At 44.6% G+C, this 20,963-nt stretch overlaps 2 protein-coding genes across 8 annotated transcripts; one reads left to right on the top strand and one right to left on the bottom strand.

The window, feature by feature from the left end:
• Window positions 1-8,357: 8,357 nt before the first annotated feature.
• LOC133148636 (H-2 class I histocompatibility antigen, D-D alpha chain-like) lies at window positions 8,358-12,450 on the bottom strand. 7 transcript variants are annotated; one of them, XM_061271625.1, is made up of 10 exons: window positions 12,105-12,450; window positions 11,450-11,961; window positions 11,253-11,351; window positions 10,522-10,785; window positions 10,118-10,396; window positions 9,692-9,991; window positions 9,458-9,568; window positions 9,302-9,341; window positions 8,938-8,983; window positions 8,358-8,844 (listed from the first exon to the last, which is right to left on the bottom strand). In XM_061271625.1, the coding sequence occupies exons 4-9, from the start codon at window positions 10,757-10,759 to the stop codon at window positions 8,965-8,967; spliced, it is 987 nt and encodes a 328-aa protein (XP_061127609.1). In that variant the 5' UTR covers window positions 10,760-10,785; window positions 11,253-11,351; window positions 11,450-11,961; window positions 12,105-12,450; the 3' UTR covers window positions 8,358-8,844; window positions 8,938-8,964. The 7 variants fall into 7 exon arrangements, with proteins under 7 accessions (XP_061127609.1, XP_061127611.1, XP_061127612.1 ...); XM_061271627.1 differs by having other exon boundaries at window positions 11,289-11,351; XM_061271628.1 differs by having other exon boundaries at window positions 11,289-11,351; window positions 11,815-11,961.
• LOC133148637 (upstream stimulatory factor 2-like) lies at window positions 12,075-18,104 on the top strand. The gene is made up of 9 exons (XM_061271631.1): window positions 12,075-12,091; window positions 12,570-12,616; window positions 13,027-13,133; window positions 14,073-14,159; window positions 14,303-14,465; window positions 14,877-14,964; window positions 15,469-15,607; window positions 15,991-16,173; window positions 16,732-18,104. Exons 1-7 carry the CDS (start codon window positions 12,075-12,077, stop codon window positions 15,527-15,529), a joined length of 570 nt encoding a protein of 189 aa, XP_061127615.1. The 3' UTR covers window positions 15,530-15,607; window positions 15,991-16,173; window positions 16,732-18,104.
• Window positions 18,105-20,963: the final 2,859 nt, after the last annotated feature.

Below are 20,963 nucleotides of genomic sequence, written 5' to 3'. Positions count from 1 at the left end.
GTTGTTTGCACCTTGAGGAATGTTTTCTGGGGTCGCCATCTCGAGCTTGCTTCTGCTGATCCAGGAAAGACTCAGTGTCATGCATTACACCAATGCCTGATTGCACTTATCAAAGAAACTGCATAGAGGTTTCTTCAAAGTCAAACAAAGGTTCCTTTGTAAATACACATAAAAAAAAAAAAAAAAAAAAACTCACTCTTTGCAATGGTTCAAAGAAACTATGCAACGGATGGATCCTAAGGGCGGCTCGGTGGGGCGCTGGGTAGCACGTCCGCCTCACAGTTAGGTGGGTGCTGGTTCGATTCCACCTCTGGCCCTACCTGTGTGGAGTTTCCTCCCTCAGCTTGCTCACCTCCAGCTGCAGACGGTCGTTGAGTAGGGGTGTAACGATACATCGATACACATCGATTAATCCATATAATGCTCTACGATTTATTAGCATCGATGCTAAAGGTAAACATCGATTTATATCGCCGTGTTTGACCTCGGACATTAGACGCGACTTTATTTTGAAATCCAGTTCATTGTTGCTTGCTTCCTCTTTCCGGGAGCAGGGAGCAGTGCGTGGCGTTGCTGCACGTGAAAGGGGAGTCGACAACTAGTACGCGGCTCCTGGGCTGGTGCTATGGCTAGTGTCCAAAAAGACGAGGAAATTGGCTCCCCTTTAGGCTTCAAGTCATTCGTTTGGAAGCACTTTGGATTCCAAAGAAAAGATGGCTCAACGAACAAGACAAGTGCAGTTTGTAAATCCTGCCATGCGGTGATCAAATATTCAGGGAGCACAAATCTCGCCGCACATTTAAACACGACATCAAAGTTCAGTGTTAAAGTAAGCAATTTGTATACTACAATACTCTTGTAATTTCCTAAATAAAGAGTTTGCAGTACCTTGTTGATTTTGCGTATGAATTGTTCTAAATCAGGATATTGTTCTATAGTTTTTATTAAAAAAAAATGTATACATCGATCGTAGAGCACTATGATCGCGATATATCGTGAATGAATCGCAGCAGGCTTTAAGATATCGGCAAATATCGTATCGTAGTTCTTTATATCGATATTATATCGTATCGTGACAAAACCCGCGATTTACACCCCTATCGTTGAGGTTGCTGAGATCTTTCTTCTCCACCAATTTGTGCTTTTCAGCAATAACAACCTGCTTTGGCGATCTCCTCTGCCACGATAAAATTCGCTTTCACAGCAGCTTCACTTTGTGATTTTGAACGGGTGAAAAACGTCTGCTGGAATATCAGCTTCTTCTTTACCTTTTCTTTAACTCTTCTACCTTCTGTCATTCTGCTCTGCATTCAGGTCTTTCAGGTTATCCAGATGTTTTGTTTCATAGTGCCGTCTTAGATTAAAATCTTTCAATACAGCCACATTAGCGCCACACATGAGACAAACGGGCTTACCGGCAATGTCAGTAAACATATACTCAACCTTTTTAAAGGCTTTGTTTTCAGAATCAACTTTTCTCTTCGGCATCATGAGGGGCTAGCTTCGCAATAACTTGCAGCAACAAGCACTTGTCCTGGTTGCCGCGGAAAAACGCTCAGCAAGGCAGCGAAAGCACTGCATTATGGGATCTGTAGTTTATTGTGTTATCATCGCTTCATATCGTCGGGCCATTAGTAACTGTGGTGTATTGATTTGGTAATGTTGTTTGGTATAAGTATTATTTCAGTGCTTATTTGCTGCCAATGGGATACTTCTACTTTTACCCAGTAGAGGGCGCACTCGCCTTAGAGTTGACGACTGAGGATTGATGTTAGACCGAAGAAGTTGTACAAGAGAGAAACATGTGCTTGTACTGTGTGTGCCGTTCTTATTAAACGTCCTTTAAACTTGGAGAGTGTGCGCGTCATTACGGCCACGATACAACATATTTTTGGCGACGAGGATAAACAAAGTTTTGAAGAAAGGACGAGTTGTTCGGACGACAAGGACTTAAAAAGGGAGGAGTACCGAGTACCGTGAAAGTTTGTAAAGGATGGCGACCATTGGCACTCTGGCGGCGTTTGATGCGAAAAATCAAAGCTGGGAAGAATACTGTGAAATAATGGATCAGTTTTTTGAGGCCAATGAGATTGATGATGGGGATAAGCAGAGAGCTATTCTCCTCAGCGTTGTCGGCGCATCTACCTACAGTTTAATGCGGAATCTCCTTAGTCCAACTAAACCAAAAGAGAAGACTTACGGCGAGCTGGTGGCACTACTAAAAAACCACTTCGACCCAAAGCCAAGTGAAATCGTCCAGAGGTACAAGTTTGATTCTTGCAGTCGTAAACCAAATGAGTCGGTGATGGAGTACGTAGCGGAGCTGCGGAGGCTGGCCCAGGACTGTAATTATGGCAACACCTTGGAGCAAAAGTTGAGAGACAGGATCGTTTGTGGAATAAATGATGATCGGATTCAAAGAAGACTCCTGGCAGAAGCAGATCTAACGTGTGAGAAGGCTTTGTCCATTGCCGTTGCGGCAGAAACAGCAACTAAAAATGCGCAAGACCTGCAGAATCCGTGCGCCACTGCGAAGTGCTTCAAAGTAAACAAAGGCCCGCAGCAGCGAGGTGCGTTCAAGTGCGGAAATGTTCAAGAGTGCTATCGTTGCAAAGGACAACACAACGCTGCAGAATGTAAGTTTAAACAAGAAAAATGTCATGCATGTGGAAAAGTGGGTCATATTGCCAGAGCCTGCAGAAATAAAAGCAAACAAAAGAGATATGTAGTAAATCCTACAGCTAAAAAGGAGCAGTCTCGTTCAAGCTATCGATCACATAACGTTCAAGAGCGACCAGAGGACAGTGATACAGATGGTTCAGAAGAAGATTCCTTTCCTTTACAAAATATAAAGTTTAAGCTGGGACGCATGAGTGACATATACCTGAGAAAAGTTGATCCGTATACAGAGAGCATGAAACTAAATGGGAAGAGAGTTCAGTTTGAAATTGACACAGGTTGCAGTCTCACAGTAGTGAGTGAGAAGACATTCCTGACAACATGGAGAACCAACAAGACTCCTTGTATTAAACCAGTACGACTCAAGTTGGAGACATACACTGGGGATCGAGTTGAAGTTGTGGGAGCAGCTCAAGTCCAAGTCAAGTACAAAAAGCAAAGAGCTAAACTGCCCCTAGTGGTTGTGAAAGGAGATGGTCCCTCATTACTAGGCAGATGCTGGCTAGAGGACATTCAGCTGAATTGGAAAGAAATAAAAGCCAGACACAAAGAAAGACAAGTACATCAGATACACACAGACCAGAGAACAGTGGAAACAAAAGTGACCTTACAAGAAGTACTGTGCAAACATGATGAAGTTTTCAAGGAGGAGCTGGGCACTTTAAAGGGCACCAAAGCCACTATTCATGTGAAGGGAAATGCTGTTCCGCGCTTCTTCCGTCCAAGGTCTATTCCTTATGCCATGAGAGCAAAAGTGGATGAGGAAATTGACAGACTGTTAAAAGAAGACATTATCACACCAGTTAAGTACTCAGAATGGGCAGCACCAGTGGTACCTATCCTGAAACCAGTGGGCACAGTCAGATTATGTGGAGATTATAAACTAACTGTAAACACCGTGTCATCCCTTGAGCAGTATCCGATACCCAGAGTGGAGGATTTGTTCAATGCACTTGCAAAGGGTAAGCAGTTCTCTAAGTTAGACATGAGTCATGCTTATCAACAGATACTTATGGATGAGGACTCCAAGAAATACCTCACCGTGAACACGCACAGGGGATTGTTCACCTACAACAGGCTTCCATTCGGTGTGGCCTCTGCCCCGGCCATATTTCAGAGAACGATGGAGAGTCTTTTATGTGGGATTCCTCTAGTAGCTGTGTATCTAGATGATATATTGGTAAGTGGCATGGACCAATCTGATCACCTAAAAACCCTAGACTCTGTGCTAAACAGATTGAAAGAAGCGGGACTACGCCTTAGGAGAAACAAGTGTACGTTCCTTCAAGATGAAGTGGAGTACTTGGGCTACAAAGTCGATGCACAAGGATTACACCCCATTGCCCAAAAGGTCAAAGCAATCAAAGATGCTCCTGCCCCAGCAAATGTTTCAGAGCTGAAATCATTCTTGGGATTGTTAAACTACTACAACAAGTTTCTTCCAAACCTGGCAACCCTGTTGGCACCTTTACATGAGTTGTTGAGACATGATGTTCGTTGGAAATGGGACAAAGAACAAGAAGAGGCATTCCAAAAGGCCAAGGACTTGCTTAACACTCAGATGTTCTTGTACACTACTCAGCTGACCGTGAGTTGGTTTTGGCGTGTGATGCTTCCCCTTACGGAGTGGGGGCAGTATTATCACATATCATGGAAAATGGAAGTGAGAGACCAATTGGATTTGTGTCCCGTACCTTACAACCTGCTGAGACAAGATACTCACAGTTGGATAAAGAAGGACTTGCGGTCATGTTTGGGATTGAAAAGTTTCATAAATATATATATGGTCGAAACTTTACCATTTACACGGATCACAAGCCATTGATTTATCTGTTCAATGAGAAGAAGCCAATTCCTCAAATGGGATCACCTAGAGTGCAGCGGTGGGCTGTGAAGTTGAGTGCATACCAATACAACATTGTCTACAAACCAGGCAAACATCATGCAAATGCAGATGCCGTGAGCAGGATGCCCGTTCCTGTCAAGTTAAGGAAAGAGGAGAGTACTGAGCAAGTACTTATGATGGACATGTTGGATGAGACCTTGATAGATGCAAAGCAGATAAAGAGCTGGACGGCAAAAGACACTGTTTTATCACAAGTTCATGAATACATCCTGAGAGGGTGGCCCACAGAAACCGATCCAAATCTGAAAGCTTTCCACCAGAGAAAATTGGAGCTCGGTGTTAGAGATGGCTGCGTTCTCTGGGGAGCTCGAGTGGTCATCCCTGCCAAAGGAAGAGGTAGGATGTTAAAAATGTTACATCAAACTCACACAGGAATGACTAAAATGAAAGGTTTGGCAAGATCATACATGTGGTGGCCTGGAATGGATCAGGATGTCGAGAGAACGGTTCAAGCATGTCACGAATGTCAGGCACATCAAAAAGCACCTGCTTCTGCTCCTCTACACCCGTGGGAATGGCCTGAATCACCATGGTCAAGGATTCATGTGGACTATGCAGGACCTTTTCTAGGAGAAATGTTTCTCGTAATTGTGGATGCACATTCAAAGTGGTTGGATGTTTACCCTACAAAAACATGCACATCCTTAGTCACCATCGAGAAACTCAGACAGAGCTTTAGTAATTTTGGAATACCAAAAATGCTGGTGTCCGACAATGGAACTTGCTTCACAAGTGCTGAGTTTGAAGCGTTCATGAAGCAAAATGGTATCAGTCATGTGAGATCCGCTCCTTTTCACCCATCCTCAAATGGACTCGCAGAGAGAGCAGTTCAAACTTTTAAGGAGGGGATGAAGAAGATGAAAGAAGGGACAATACAAACAAGGTTATCAAGATTCTTGTTTAGCTACCGGATCACACCTCACGCAACAACAGGCTTATCACCTGCCGAACTCATGATGTCACGCAGACTAAGGTCCGCCCTGGATTTGGTTGTTCCGGATTTGAAAACCAAAGTGCAACAAAAGCAACTTAAACAGAAAGAAAATCATGACACACGGAGTAAGCAGAGAGGGTTTACGTCAGGAGAGGACGTACTCATCAGGAACTATTCCTATGGACCGAAATGGATTCCTGGTGTTATCCAAAACACTTCAGGACCCCTTTCCTATACCGTTAGTGTTGGTACTGGTCAAGTGGTGAAAAGGCATGTAGATCAAGTAAGAGCAAGATTTTCCAATCTCGAGACAACGGTGGAGAAGGAGAAAAACTTAGTATTTTTTCCAGAGACTGTTGCAAAGATTCCACTACCGGAAATAAATAAACCACAGATGTTAGAACTGAGTTCTAATTCAGAGAAGGTGTCCGAGTTACCACCTGCTACCAATACCCAGGATGAAAAGGTTGTACCACCCCAGACAGAGTTGAGACGTTCTAGTAGAGAGAGACATACCCCTGTTCACCTCAAAGACTTTGTTCCTTAAAGTAGAATGTTATTGAAAAAAAAAAAGAAGTCATACTGGGTTACATTAAGTAATTGTTCTGTTTATGTTTATTGAGTGTATAACACATGTTGTTTTTGCTTAAATGTGGGGGAGATGTGGTGTATTGATTTGGTAATGTTGTTTGGTATAAGTATTATTTCAGTGCTTATTTGCTGCCAATGGGATACTTCTACTTTTACCCAGTAGAGGGCGCACTCGCCTTAGAGTTGACGACTGAGGATTGATGTTAGACCGAAGAAGTTGTACAAGAGAGAAACATGTGCTTGTACTGTGTGTGCCGTTCTTATTAAACGTCCTTTAAACTTGGAGAGTGTGCGCGTCATTACGGCCACGATACAACAGTAACAATAATATAAAATGATCTCGCGGGCCTTGAGTTTGACACACATATGGTTTAGACTCTTTGCAAACGCTTTTCTTTATATCTTTAAGCTGTTTGACACTTTTACTTGCTTTCTATCAGAGTTGTTTTACTCCTGCTTCGGCAATGTTTCATTTCTACACCCAAGCGATCATTGAATTCATTTTTGTCCTATTTTTCGAATTTAGCAACTGTGTAACATTGCGGCTACTGCAAGACGTCAAAACGAAGGTATTAAGGTCATTTCAAGAAGACGTACCAGTTCGAACTTAAGACTCAAACTCAACGTTTGGGTTTAGTTAGCTTTTATCATGTGTTCAGGTTTTACATTTTAAGTTACATTTGTTTTATTTTACTTAATTTTATTGCACTATAGTGCAGTGCGGCACTGTACTTTATTTTTATCTTAACATGTAGTTTGCTTATGTGACCACACGGCGGCGCCTCTCACCCGCGACAAGCTCTGATCAACTTTATTTGATGCTAGTTTCGAGCTTTACGTTATTCTTTGGAGAATAATTGAGCGGGTTAATGTCTGAAAGACAAAAACAGTTCATATTTTCTATTATTCTGTCTGCAGTTGGAACATTGCAGCACTTGACATGTTGGAGTTCAATGCCCCTCATCGGCCATTTAAATCCACTTATGAAAAAAGAAAGAATGTTGCCATTCTTTTTAATCTGCAAAAAAAAAAAAAAAAAAAAGAACAATTCCAATAATGTTATTGATCATATATTGCCTGATTTGAACCTTGTCTCCTGAATATTAATTCAGGAGGCAAGGTTGAAATCTTCTTTGCGAGTTGCATACTTTGGATCCGAATCTGACGTGGGGCCGTGGTACTAGTGGTGCGCGGGGCGTGGAATCACGAAAGGGCTGAACTGGAAGGCTTGGAACCGCCTCCCAAAGAAAAAGGATGCAACTTGCAACTATTTGAACCTTTTTTTTCCCCCATTGAATCCTTTCAATGCGTTAGGCTACGGATTTTAGTTATTGATCTGACTCCAAATTGCGATCAACACTTAACACAAGAGTTGTTATGTCCAAATCCACACAATGTCGCACCTAACAATTTTGCGAGTTCGTTCGGTCAAAGAGAAGACCAGTAGATCAATTAGGCCGAATTGACCAATTGTGTAATCCTGACAAAGCAAGCTAATACAGGCGCCTGGGTCTCGGGTCCTTAACACAAAAAACTTGTGTGCCTTCTGTGACCATCAAAAGACAACACATTCTTCTGGGTTGCCCAGTTTTAAAGAAACATAATATGAATATTCAAGCATGCAAAATATTGTGTGGTGATTGGTCGATGGTTGATGGCCAGCTCCTCCTCGTTTGGGTTTTCCCCTGCTCAGCACAGGTGTCTGGACCACGACGAGTTATTCGCGTTCCCCATCGGCCTTGAGATGTCCTCCCTGTCTGGACATCCTGTTCCACAATACTTTGAAGAAAACAAATTCATGTAGTCTGCACATCCCTTTCCACTTATTAATCGACCACACTACTACTAGAAATTATATTGATATGACTCTTTGTTTGATCATCTGCCCTCTGGGAAGAGGTACAGGAGCCTGCGCTCCCGCACCACCAGACTCACCAACAGCTTCATACTCCAGGCTGTTAGGATCCTGAACTCGCTCCCCCTTTCTGCGTAGCGTCCTGTACTTGGCGCTATGCTTACTGTCTGCTGTATGCACACTGGCTCAGTTTTGCTCCTCTTATTTATTGGGTTATTTGTTTATTATTTATTCATCACTCATATTATTTATTATTTGTGCCTTCTTGTTTTTATTTTGTGTCGTCTACTTGTATGTCTATCGTGTACTATGTCTCATCACCGTGGGATCGAGGAAACGGAATCTCGGTTTCTTTGTGTGTCTTGACATATGAAGGGATTGACAATAAAGCAGACTTTGACTTTGACTTTATATGTGTCTAACGCAGCCTTAATCAAATGTGTTTGCAAACTGCCGAAAGTACATTTCCCTTTACTACAAACTGGAAATTAATGACATTTTCTTTTGAGTCTGTGATACATTGAGTACACGTGAATTCATTTTTTTAAGAAAAAAACTTCATGGATAAATCCAGGTTGTAAATGCATGTCAGTGCTTCTGAAGGCGTTAGCTTCCAGCGATGGCGAACTTCTCTTTCAGTTGAGACTACATGCCATTCTTTTCCATCAGCTAGCGGTGGGTTCCTCGCTCCCGAACGCCGCCCGCGCCTATCACCGCAATCTGATCGGCCTCGATAGTCTTCAGGTTGTTGGTGATCAGCAGCACGGTTCGGTCAAAACGCCTCACCAGATCCTGCAGGACCTACTCACGAACCTTCATGAGAATGTCTATCGATGCAGTGCGGCGCGATGAGAAAGTCCTCTGAAAGAATTCCAACACCTGAAGAAAGAGGAGCAAAATAGTGTTTCCAAATGTTTCCTAACCCACCTCCAGAAGCCAAAGACCACGTGTAATAAGCATGAGCTAACTCACCAGGTGACAGCAACTGCCTCTCATGACTCACAGTAGGTGGAAACAGCTAAAAGAGCGCAAACATGACGGAACGTTAAATTACACACAACAATTTTGATGAAGAATGTCATGTCCATTCCTTTCAACGGAAAAAAAAAGCATTTGCAAGTGTGGTTGCTGAACATATTTGGCTCGTATCTCAGGGCAATAGTGTACTTTTTTTGCACAACAATGGCCTTGACATCAACAAACGTGTGAACATTGTCACAGAACCCAGCTGACATTTTTCGACGCGACTCCTCATTGACTCTTAAGCTTTGAATCAAACCTTGACATGGCTGCCTTGTTATTGTGGCTCAAAGGAAGCAGAAAACATTTGACTTACTTAATTGTCCTTCTTCTTCTTCTTCTTCTTTTCTTTTCGGCTTGAGAGTATATGAATAAAAGAGAAGCAAGAAGCGATTAGGAATGGTCACAAACGACGCGAAGCAAACAATGTTCTCTTTGGATGTTCCTGACGGAGAAAACATTTGTCGCTCACCTTGTTTGGATTTGAGACGCTTGGCAAGGACCATCGCCGCCGCCACCACCGCCACCAGAGCGAGGACCACCAACGGGATGGCGATGGCCACCGCATTCTTCCAGTCTTGCTCTTTTGCACAAGGCAAAGCGTGTGCAATGAAGAGAGACACGTGAACGACTGTTGTCGTGACACCGAGCCGTCACGGGAGCCCGACAGCCAATGGGACGTGTCTGAGCCGTGACAAACGCTCACCCTGGTTGCTCAGAATGCTTCCGGCGTCCAGCTTGATGACGATGTCATCTGAGACGCCGGCTAGCCGGAACACGCATTCGTACTCCTGCTCCGCGGCGGGCGTCACCTCCACTTTCAGGTGGACCGAGGTCTGGAAGGTTCCATCGTGATTGGGGAGGGTCTCCCCCATCTCAACGTCCTTGTGGATCTCCTCGCTGTTCTTCCTCCAAAAGAGGAATGATGTTTTGGGGTAGAAACCCGTGGCGTGGCAGGTGACCGGAGAGGAAGGCGTCTTCTGCAGGAGAAACACCTTGGGAAGCTCTGCACGCAGGTTCATAGATGGACGGAAACACGTAAGAAGAGCACGACAGATGAAGAGCTCGGGAAGAAAGGAAAAACAGAAAGTGTGTGTGTGAGGTTGAGAGAAGACGTAAGAAGGCAACGTACCGGTTCTCGTCAGGTAGTCCCTCCCGTTGCTCACATGTTTCTTCAACTCAAAAGGACACTCCTCAATGAGTATATTCTTCCTGGCTTCATTCAACACGTCTATTTGGTCCAATTTCAATTTGGTGATGAAAGCTTGTGGATTTGCTGCAATCCATGTCATCGTCTTCGCCTCAAATGATAGGAAGTCTTCTCCGTTGTAACGGATGTGCTGCCAACCATCAACCTCACCCGTCTCATCATCCCATTCACAGCCTCTCATCACCTGAATCATGTGAACACCTGAAAGGATCGCACACAAGATTCAGTGACGGTAATCGGAGAGGAGCCACCAGTGACACGTCTGTTTATTAGTCATGAAGCGTACCAGCACATGAAATGAATTTTACGAGCTGGCGTAAACAAACCTCCAGTTTGGTTGAAGCGCTTTTTAGCGGTTTCAATGTTGACTTTCATGACCTGCTCATTCCCAATATTGAACTCCGTCTCTCTCTTCCAGAAGTGCGGATCATCTTCTGTGATTTTGTTCACCCAGTCATGTATTGCTTTCGTTTCCCTGTGGTAGCTGTCAAACTGCAGAATCTGAACGCCATCAACATAGGCCATCACCAAGTACTCTGGTAGCGTTGCAACTTGAGAGCCCATCTTAAAATAATTGAACGTGTGAATGACTGAAAGACAAAAACAAAAATGACACACATGATCTTGCTCTGCTTTTACATTGGGCAATCTTGTGCAATTCATATTTTCAATGACTTTGTCTGCAGCTGGGACATTGCAGCACTTGACATGTCGGAGTTGATGTTTATCCAAGCGCATTCTTTCGCTCAAACCTGTCAGTGAATTGACAATTGTTCCAGCGGGATGTCCCTCATCAGCGATTTAAATCCACTTATGAAAGAAATATAATTGCATAACTTTTGCCATCTTCAATTTGCCAAAAACAATTCCAATAGCGTAATTGATCATATATTGTCTATTCAGGAGGCTATACAATGTTTTTTTTCTGAAAGATACAACTTGATTGCCGTTACCGTGAAATGTTCATCAGTAATTGCAAAGACTCGACTGTCGAACATTTCATTACTGTACATTAGCTTTTCCATAATTAATCAAATGCATATTCATGCAGGTTTACATCGCCAAAAGAGGGACGATGTCTTGGGGTAGAAACCTGTGGCGTGGCAGGTGACCGGTGAGGAAGGCGTCTTCTGCAGGAGAAACACCTTGGGAAGTTCTGCACGCAGATGGAGGAAAACCCGTGAGGAGGGCAGGAAAATGGAGAGAGTGTGTAAGAAAGAGCATGTGTGGAGGGAGAGAGAAAGGACAATGTACCGGTTCTCGTCAGGAAGTCCCTCCCGTTCCTCAAATGTGTCTGAAAAGTTTAGATTCTGCCTGTGCTGCTTCAAAAGCTCTTGCAGTTGACAATGCTCTATCTAAACTCAGTCCATCTTCCTGAAGCAGTTTGTCACGCAGCTTTCTCATTGCACATTTTCCACTATTTGATCTCTTATCTGTCATATCGTCCTCCAGTGCACCAAAGTCACATGATTTCGCCAATTCTCTTAACGCATTCACAAAAGCATCTACTGACTCATCAGTACACTGAGCTCTCTGTCTAAACTTGTGTCTCTCCAGGACTACATTTCTTCGTGGTGTGAAATACGAGTCTAGAGCAGCAACAGTCTGTGCATACGTACTTTTGCTTCCAGGTAGATTGGCAAAAATTCTTTGCGTAGGTGCTCCAATGCAATGCAGTAATGTGGCCCTCCTCACTAAGTCTGGTGCATTAATAGTTCCACTGGCAACTTCGAAAAAACCGTAGGAGTCCTTCCACAGGCTATATTCTGTGAATAAATCAGATGCCCCAAGGTTCAACGCAGCAGGCGCGTTCAGTTGGGCGTACCTGGGTTCAGGTGCAGCGTGTCCCAGCACGGCTCCGGCACCATCGCCGTTCGACATGGTCAACACGATACAGTTGTCGTCTCACCTTTTTTTTTTTTCTTCCAGTATGGACGTAGAATCCTAGTCGTCCTTTCTTGCTTCTGGGTTCGTGGTAAACCGTTTCCTCGTCGCCAAAATGTTGTGTTCCTCAATAAAACAGTCTTTGTTTAACTTCAACTCTTTTATTTCCACATGTCCGTTTCTTGTTAGCTGCTAGTTCCTTGCTCTCTCTCTAGTCATTTTCTGTTCTCGCGATAAAATAACATCAGCGATACTACAGGTCTACTTAGCCTTTAGCATGTATTCAGGTTTTACATTTTAAGTTACGTTTGTTTTATTTTACTTAATTTTATTGCACTCTAGTGCAGTGCGGCACTGTACTTTATTATTTTTTGTCTTAACATGTAGTTTGCTCATGTGACCACACGGCGGCGCCGCTCACCCGCGACAAGCGCTGATCAACTTTATTTGGTTATTCTTTGGACAAAATAACGTCTTCACTTTTTTGCAGTCACGACAAACAGGAACCCGACGACATTGAGCAGTTACAGGAAGAAGGTATGATATTTATTTCATAGTCTAAAGTCAAAGTCTGCTTTATTGTCAATCTCTTCACATATCAAGACACACAAAGAAATCGAAATTACGTTTCCTCTATCCCACGGTGACGAGACATAGTACGCGATAGACATACAAGTAAACGACACAAAATAAAACAAGAAGGCACAAACAATAAATAATAAGAGTGATGAATAAATAAATAAATAAATAAATAAATATATAAATAAATATATAAATAAATAAATAATAAATAAACAAATAACACAATAAATAAGAGGAGCAAAACGGAGCTGCTTCTAGAATATTCTAGGATATTTGTTATGTTCTAATATTTAACATTATGTGACATACTTGTGCAATACTTAACTGGCTCATATGTGCCCAATTTTGGTTTGCTTTATTTACAGGGGAAGTAGAGGATCAGTCAGCTGGGACCATTTCTGCTGTCCAACAGGCTGCGTTCTCTGACCACAATGTCCAGTACCAGTTTTGCACAGACAATAATGGCGGTCAGGTAAAGACTTAATTACCCTATTTTTCGCACCAAAAGGCGCACTGGATTATAAGGCATTGAATTTTTTATTTTGGAAATTATTTCATATATAGGGCGCACCGGATTAAAAGGCGCATAAAATAGAAGCTATACTGCAACAAACTGAGGTTGACTAGGGTTGCCGTATGCATCCACTAGCCAATAACCAATGAGCCCTCTGTGAATAATCACGTTTCTCAAACAATCTCCTATAAAATGATCAGAACTGACTAAAGTTTGAGCTAACGTCGGTACTGCTTACCTATGTTTCCCCTCCATATCGATCCGTAGATTTACTCGAAATATTAACAGAGCAGCCTATTTTGACATGAAATAGTCTGGTGTGTATAGCAACTATCATGATAGCATTAGCCACCCGCAAACTCCCATGAGCCTCAGCTCGCAATCTCCCATGAGCCTCAGCAAAGTGTAAACAATCGCGTTTCTTAAACGATCTCCTATAAAACGATCGGAACTGACTAAAGTTCGATCTAACACATTGGTACTGCTTACCTCTGTTTCCCTTCCATATCAATCCGTGTATTTACTGGAAACATTAACGGAGCATACTATTTTGAAATGAAACAGCCTCACGGGTATAACAGCTATTTAGTGACGCCCCCTGACCACGGTTGCCGTAATGGTGGGAAGCAATGCGACCTTGTAATCTACTAATCGTACTAAAACGTACTGAAACATTTTGGCAGAGTACTGTGTACAACCAGTATGGATCAACAAATTCATCAATTGATCCATATATAAGGCGCTCTGCATTATAAGGCGCACTGTGTTTTTTTGAGTAAAATGTAAGTTCTTAAGTGCGCCTGATAGTGCGGAAAATACGGTAGGTGTTGTTTCCGTTCTAGTATGATTCCAACACTGTTCCTGCTCTCTCTCAAGGTAACCTATCGTGTCGTCCAGGTGACAGACGACAACATTGATCCATCCTCCGACGCCACTGCTGCTGTTAGCGTCGTCTCCGCCGCAGCATTTGCAGGAGCACCTCAGGTGCGTGAACATGTAAATATTACTGAATCGGCGACATTTTAATTTGATTTTAAGAACAAAGCAAAACATACGATGATGGTGGTTTCAACAGTGATTGATTTTTTTTTTTTTTTTTTTTGATGGATTCATTCTTTACCATCCAGGCTGTGATCCAGAACCCTTTCAGTAACGTGGGCAGTCCTGTCGGGGAGACGGTAGCAGGAGAGACACGTTTTGCCTACTTTCCCGCCGCCGCTGTCACCGACGGGAGAGCCACAGCAGTGTCGGTGCAAACGACCTCTGAACCCACAATCACACAGGGGGCAGGTTTGTTTACATACTTTCACTTTATATCAGTGCTTCTCAAATAGTGGGGCGCGCCCCCCTTGGGGGGCGCCGTGCTATACCTGGGGGGGGCGCGTGTGACCCTGGGGAACAGGCTTTTTTTTTTTGCAGTACTAGAATAAAGTGTAATTGCGCATCTTCCCAGCAGGGGGCAGTGACGCTCTCATTTTTACTTCTGTGACGTTTGCGACAGTGCAACATTTTACGACTTACAAGACAAGTTAGGATAGTCACGGTGGGGAGGGGGGGGGGGGGGCGCGAATAGTTTTCTTCTTGCTAAGGGGGGGGCGTAACAGAAAATAATTGAGAAGCACTGCTTTATATGGTCTTCGAACCGAATAAAAAATGTCGAGTAATAATAATAATAATTAAGCTTTTATTGCTTGTGTCCAGGTCAGTTCTACGTAATGATGACCCCTCTTGATGTGCTGCGGTCCGCAACTCAACGGAGCATCGCACCGCGCACACACACTTACCCAGGGTGAGTACACGATGTCAGAAAAAAAAAAAACCTCCCTCTTCTACACAAAGCCGTTCTGAATCCTACATTTTAAAAGGATTTCAATCAAACTCCCCATGAAGTTTTATTTTGTTCCAAACAAAAAGAAAAAAAGTGCAAGAGCGGAACAATAGCGTTCCTTATTAAATGATCAAAAATCTGAAAACCACACTGTGTCCTACTTACCGGCCATCCCCAGAGACGTTGGTGGAAGCGAGATGTTGCAGCATGGCAGCACAAACTGGCGAGGAGAACTTTCACATTCGAACCAATGCTGCTGCGATTCCCTCCCCTCAGTGTCAGCCCCGTTGTTTACAAAACAACACAATACTGTAATCGTACTGAGGTGTGATGTGTTTGTCCCTGAGGTGTATACAGTTGTGTTATTGCATGGCATTTAACCAAAATGTTGCATTCTTAACGGGATATTGGCGTGCATTTGGTGAGTGTCACTAATCTTTAGTAATCTCTGGTTGTCGTTGTTAGGGTGGTGCTCACTCTAACTTATTTTGCAAGAACCACACAGGAGACAAGCAAGTCCTTTTAGACACCTGCAAGTGGAGAGTCCATTCATAGCTGTGCTTACAGCGATGGTCGAATGGAAGTCTGACTCTGGCCTCATCAGGTGCATATTTATTGAGAGAAACAAGAGTGGGGTTGAAAGTGGGGGTGTGGGAAGACAGGATGGGGTGAAGCCCCTTCCCTGCTGATCAAAGCATAGCAGGGGGCCTTTTACGACTTTTTGTAAACAAAGCAACTTTGATTGCTTCCTCTGCAGCTAGTCAATCGGTTGAAAAGATCTTAGCACTTTGTTCTACTACTTTTGTTCAGACAGGACAAGCTAGGTAAATTATTACAGGTTACATTCCAAAATAATCATACGATGAAGATATTCTGCAAACCCTAACATATCCTGCAAACCCTAACAGTCGGCAAGAATTCAAGACATGCTAACAATCAGCCATCACTACAAATTGCATGAAGAAGATTTGCTGTTTACCATTGCAGGACCATCTGAATGCTGAGTGTGCGGACTCTTTTTGGCATCGGCTTTCTGGTGACCTCACGGGCCGCAGCAGTTTTTGCTCAAACAGGGAAATGCCCACTTTCACCTTCAGCTAACAACCACCAGAAGAACTGTCACAGTAGCAGACAATCTTCCATCATGGCCCAGAGCATCAAGTACCTTGGGTATGTTTTATAAATACAATTTAAAGTGACGTCTAGTTTTCGTCATACCGTTTTTTTCCGTGTATAGTGCGCCCCCATGTATAATACGCACCCTAAAAATGGCATGTTGATGCTGGAAAAAAGCCCGTACCCATGTATAATACGCACCCAAATTTTGACTCCTACTTAAGTCCGTAAATGTAAAATTATTTCAGAAAAAAGATAATCTTTGGGAACAACCGGATGTTATTCTGCCGGTCAGTATCACTGCGCATGCGCTAGCAAACTCGATCGCAAAGAAATGTTTCGGATTTGTGTAGGGTACATTGTGACAGCAAACGAGCAGGTGATCGAGCAAGTGTCTGATACAACAGCATTGTGTTCGTATGGAGCGTGTTTGAAGTGAACACCAGAGAAGAAAGCGTATCTGTAATGGCGGCCTCCGGATCATATCCGGATTAGAAAATATATATTTATTTGTACCCATGTATAATGCGCACCCCAGATTTTAGGACAATACATTAGTTAAATTTTGCGCATTATACATGGAAAAAAACGGTACTTGTATTTCTTCTGCAGACAAGAGGAAGCCCAGCGCATTGATGAGGAGCTCTTCAGTGAGTACGGCTTCAGTGTGGACCAGCTGATGGAGCTCGCAGGGCTCAGTTGTGGTACCACCATCACAAGAGTGAACCACACTGTCCTTCCAGAATGATCATAATGTGAATCTAAGCATCTTCTGCTATTCCTCCCCCGGTTGGGGAGCGTCGGAAGCGGTGTGCGAGGAGGCTGAACCCAACTCAGCTCGCCCGGCCGTGCCTTCCATTCTTCTGGCGAATATTCGATCGCTGGACAACAACATGGTTGACATTCGCCTGCTGAGATCTACGAACCGGACAGTGCGTAACTGCTGTGTGCTCGTGTTCACTGGGACTTGGTTGACCGTCGACATTCCGGACTCTGCTGTACATCTGGAGCGGCTAGCGGGCGGACCGGGCCATTGTACGAGGGGGAACATCGCGAGAAGGTGGAATGCGCGTCTACATCCGTGACGAATGGTGCCGGGACTCTGTAGTGGGATGCAAGCACTGCTCGCCACTGGCGGAGTTTGTGATCTCCAGGCTGTTGGGGTCCTGAACTCCTTCCCCTTCTGAGTGGCGTCCTGTTAGAGTTAGGGTTAGGGTGTGAAAGGGACTCCAGTCGGATCCGGGTCTGCTGGAGCTCCTCGTGTGCCGTGCAGCTGAAATTGATCTCAACAGGTTAGTCTTTACTGGAAAATGTGTAAAACTTGTAAGATGTGCGATGTTCCACTGTGACACATCCACTGACCTCATCTCCTTTATTGCTGAGTCGGACATATTTGCCGTCCTGCTCCGCCTCATCCACGGTGACCTGCCCGCTAGCAGAGGCCTGCTGGGTGATGGGAGTACGAGTCACAGCGCTTCCGGCGAAGCTCGAAGCCTCGCTGTCCGTGTCGTTGGGACGCTTCCTCTTCCCGCTGGCCGACGTGGTCGAGCGTACCGTGCGGACAAACGTGGAGACATTAATTGCTATGAGAGGAAAAGTTGTGGTATGTTTGTAAGCCACACACACCTCTCCTCCTCGCTGTCAAGCACCTACCTGTAGGCAATTATCTCCATATCCAGCGCTAGCTTGACATCCATTAGCTCCTGATACTCATCCAGCTCCTGTAGGCACTTATCTCCAGATCCAACGCTAGCTTGAAATCCATTAGCGCCTGATACTTATCCAGCTTCTGCTCTAACCGCTCCCTCATGTCGACCATTTCTCGGTCTTTCTCCCCGAAGAGGTCTCTCTTTGGAGACAGAGCCTCCTCCAGATCTTTCACTTTTGCATCACGGGCTGCAAGCTGGTGTCAACACAGACTTTTTAAACTTTTGCAGCTGAGACAGATTCTAAGGTCAAAATGAAAAATGGTTACCTCTTTTTGAATGTAGAGTTTAATTTGAAGTTCATGCCGGCTTCCCATCTTCATCAAGGCGTCGGGCAGTTTGCTTTCATAATCTTCCTGGGGGGCGTTTTCCAACTCCATTAGCTCCTGATACTCATCCAGCTGCTGGTGCATCCGCTCCCGCATGTCGGCCATTTCTCGGTCTTTCTCCCCGAGGGGGCTACACATGGTGTCCCCTCTTTGGAGACAGAGCCTCCTCCAGATCCTTCAATTTTGCATCACGGGCTGCAAGCTAGTGTCAACACAGACTTTTTAAGCTTTTGCAGCTGAGACAGATTCTGAGGTCCAAATGATAAATGGTTACCTCTTTTTGAATATAGAGTTTAATTTGAAGTTCATGCTGGCTTCGCATCTTCATCAAGGCGTCGGGCAGTTTGCTTTCATAATCTTCCTGGGGGGCGTTTTCCAACTCAATTAGCTCCTGATACTCATCCAGCTGCTGGTGCATCCGCTCCCGCATGTCGGCCATTTCTCGGTCTTTCTCCCCGAGGAGGCTACGCATGGTGTTCCCTCTTTGGAGACAGAGCCTCCTCCAGATCTTTCACTTTTGCATCACGGGCTGCAAGCTAGTGTCAACACAGACTTTTTAGACTTTTGCAGCTGAGACAGATCCTAAGGTCCAAATGATAAATGGTTATCTCTTTTTGAATGTAGAGTTTAATTTGAAGTTCATGCTGGCTTCGCAACTTCATCAAGGCGTCGGGCAGTTTGCGTTCATAATCTTCCTGGGGGGCGTTTTCCAACTCCATTAGCTCCTGATACTCCTCCAGCTGCTGGTGCATCCGCTCCCGCATGTCGGCCATTTCTCGGTCTTTCTCCCCGAGGAGGCTACACATGGTGTCCCCTCTTTGGAGACAGAGCCTCCTCCAGATCTTTCACTTTTGCATCACGGGCTGCAAGCTAGTGTCAACACAGACTTTTTAGACTTTTGCAGCTGAGACAGATTCTAAGGTCCAAATGATAAATGGTTATCTCTTTTTGAATGTAGAGTTTAATTTGAAGTTCATGCTGGCTTCGCATCTTCATCAAGGCGTCGGGCAGTTTGCGTTCATAATCTTCCTGGGGGGCGTTTTCCAACTCCATTAGCTCCTGATACTCCTCCAGCTGCTGGTGCATCCGCTCCCGCATGTCGGCCATTTCTCCGTCTTTCTCCCCGAGGATGCTACACATGGTGTCCCCTCTTTGGAGACAGAGCCTCCTCCAGATCTTTCACTTTTGCATCACGGGCTGCAAGCTAGTGTCAACACAGACTTTTTAAACTTTTGCGGCTGAGACCGATTCTAAGGTCCAAATGATAAATGGTTACCTCTTTTTGAAGGTAGAGTTTAATTTGAAGTTCATGCTGGCTTCGCATCTTCATCAAGGCGTCGGGCAGTTTGCTTACATAATCTGCCTGGAGGGCGTTTTCCAACTCCATTAGCTCCTGATACTCATCCAGCTGCTGGTTCATCCGCTCCCGCATGTCGGCCATTTCTCGGTCTTTCTCCCCGAGGAGGCTACGCATGGTGTACCCTCTTTGGAGACAGAGCCTCCTCCGGATCTTTCACTTTTGCATCACGGGCTGCAAGCTAGTGTCAACACAGATTTTTAGACTTTTGCAGCTGAGACAGATTCTAAGGTCCAAATGATAAATGGTTACCTCTTTTTGAATGTAGAGTTTAATTTGAAGTTCATGCTGGCTTCGCATCTTCGTCAAGGCGTCGGGCAGTTTGCTTTCATAATTGTACTAGAGGGCGTTTTCCAACTCCATGAGCTCCTGATACTCATCTAGCTGCTGGTGCATCCGCTCCCGCATGTCGGCCATTTCTCGGTCTTTCTCCCCGAGGAGGCTACACATGGTGTCCCCTCTTTGGAGACAGAGCCTCCTCCAGATCTTTCACTTTTGCATCACGGGCTGCAAGCTAGTGTCAACACAGACTTTTTAGACTTTTGCAGATGAGACAGATTCTAAGGTCCAAATGATAAATGGTTACCTCTTTTTGAATGTAGAGTTTAATTTGAAGTTCATGCTGGCTTTGCATCTTCATCAAGGCGCCGGGCAGTTTGCTTTCATAATCGTCCTGGGGGGGCGTTTTCTAACTCCATGAGCTCCTGATACTCATCCAGCTGCTGGTGCATCCGCTCCCGCATGTCGGCCATTTCTCGGTCTTTCTCCCCGAGGAGGCTACACATGGTGTCCCCTCTTTGGAGACAGAGCCTCCTCCAGATCTTTCACTTTTGCATCACGGGCTGCAAGCTAGTGTCAACACAGACTTTTTAGACTTTTGCAGCTGAGACAGATTCTATGGTCCAAATGATAAATGGTTATCTCTTTTTGAAGGTAGAGTTTAATTTGAAGTTCATGCTGGCTTCGCATCTTCATCAAGGCGTCGGGCAGTTTGCTTTCATAATCTTCCTGGGGGGGCGTTTTCCAACTCCATTAGGTCCTGATACTCATCCAGCTGCTGGTGCATCCGCTCCCGCATGTCGGCCATTTCTCGGTCTTTCTCCCCGAGGAGGCTACGCATGGTGTCCCCTCTTTGGGGACAGAGCCTCCTCCAGATCTTTCACTTTTGCATCACGGGCTGCAAGCTAGTGTCAACAGACTTTTTAAACTTTTGCAGCTGAGACAGATTCTAAGGTCCAAATGATAAATGGTTATCTCTTTTTGAAGGTAGAGTTTAATTTGAAGTTCATGCTGGCTTCGCATCGTCATCAAGGCGTCGGGCAGTTTGCTTTCATAATCTCCCTGGAGGGCGTTTTCCAACTCCATTAGCTCCTGATACTCATCCAGCTGCTGGTTCATCCGCTCCTGCATGTAGGCCATTTCTCGGTCTTTCTCCCCGAGGAGGCTACGCAT

The sequence above is a fragment of the Syngnathus typhle genome, unplaced genomic scaffold (assembly GCF_033458585.1).
Source record: "Syngnathus typhle isolate RoL2023-S1 ecotype Sweden unplaced genomic scaffold, RoL_Styp_1.0 HiC_scaffold_123, whole genome shotgun sequence".
Classification (NCBI taxonomy): Eukaryota; Metazoa; Chordata; class Actinopteri; order Syngnathiformes; family Syngnathidae; genus Syngnathus; species Syngnathus typhle.
This window is presented reverse-complemented; position numbering and strand designations above follow the sequence as displayed.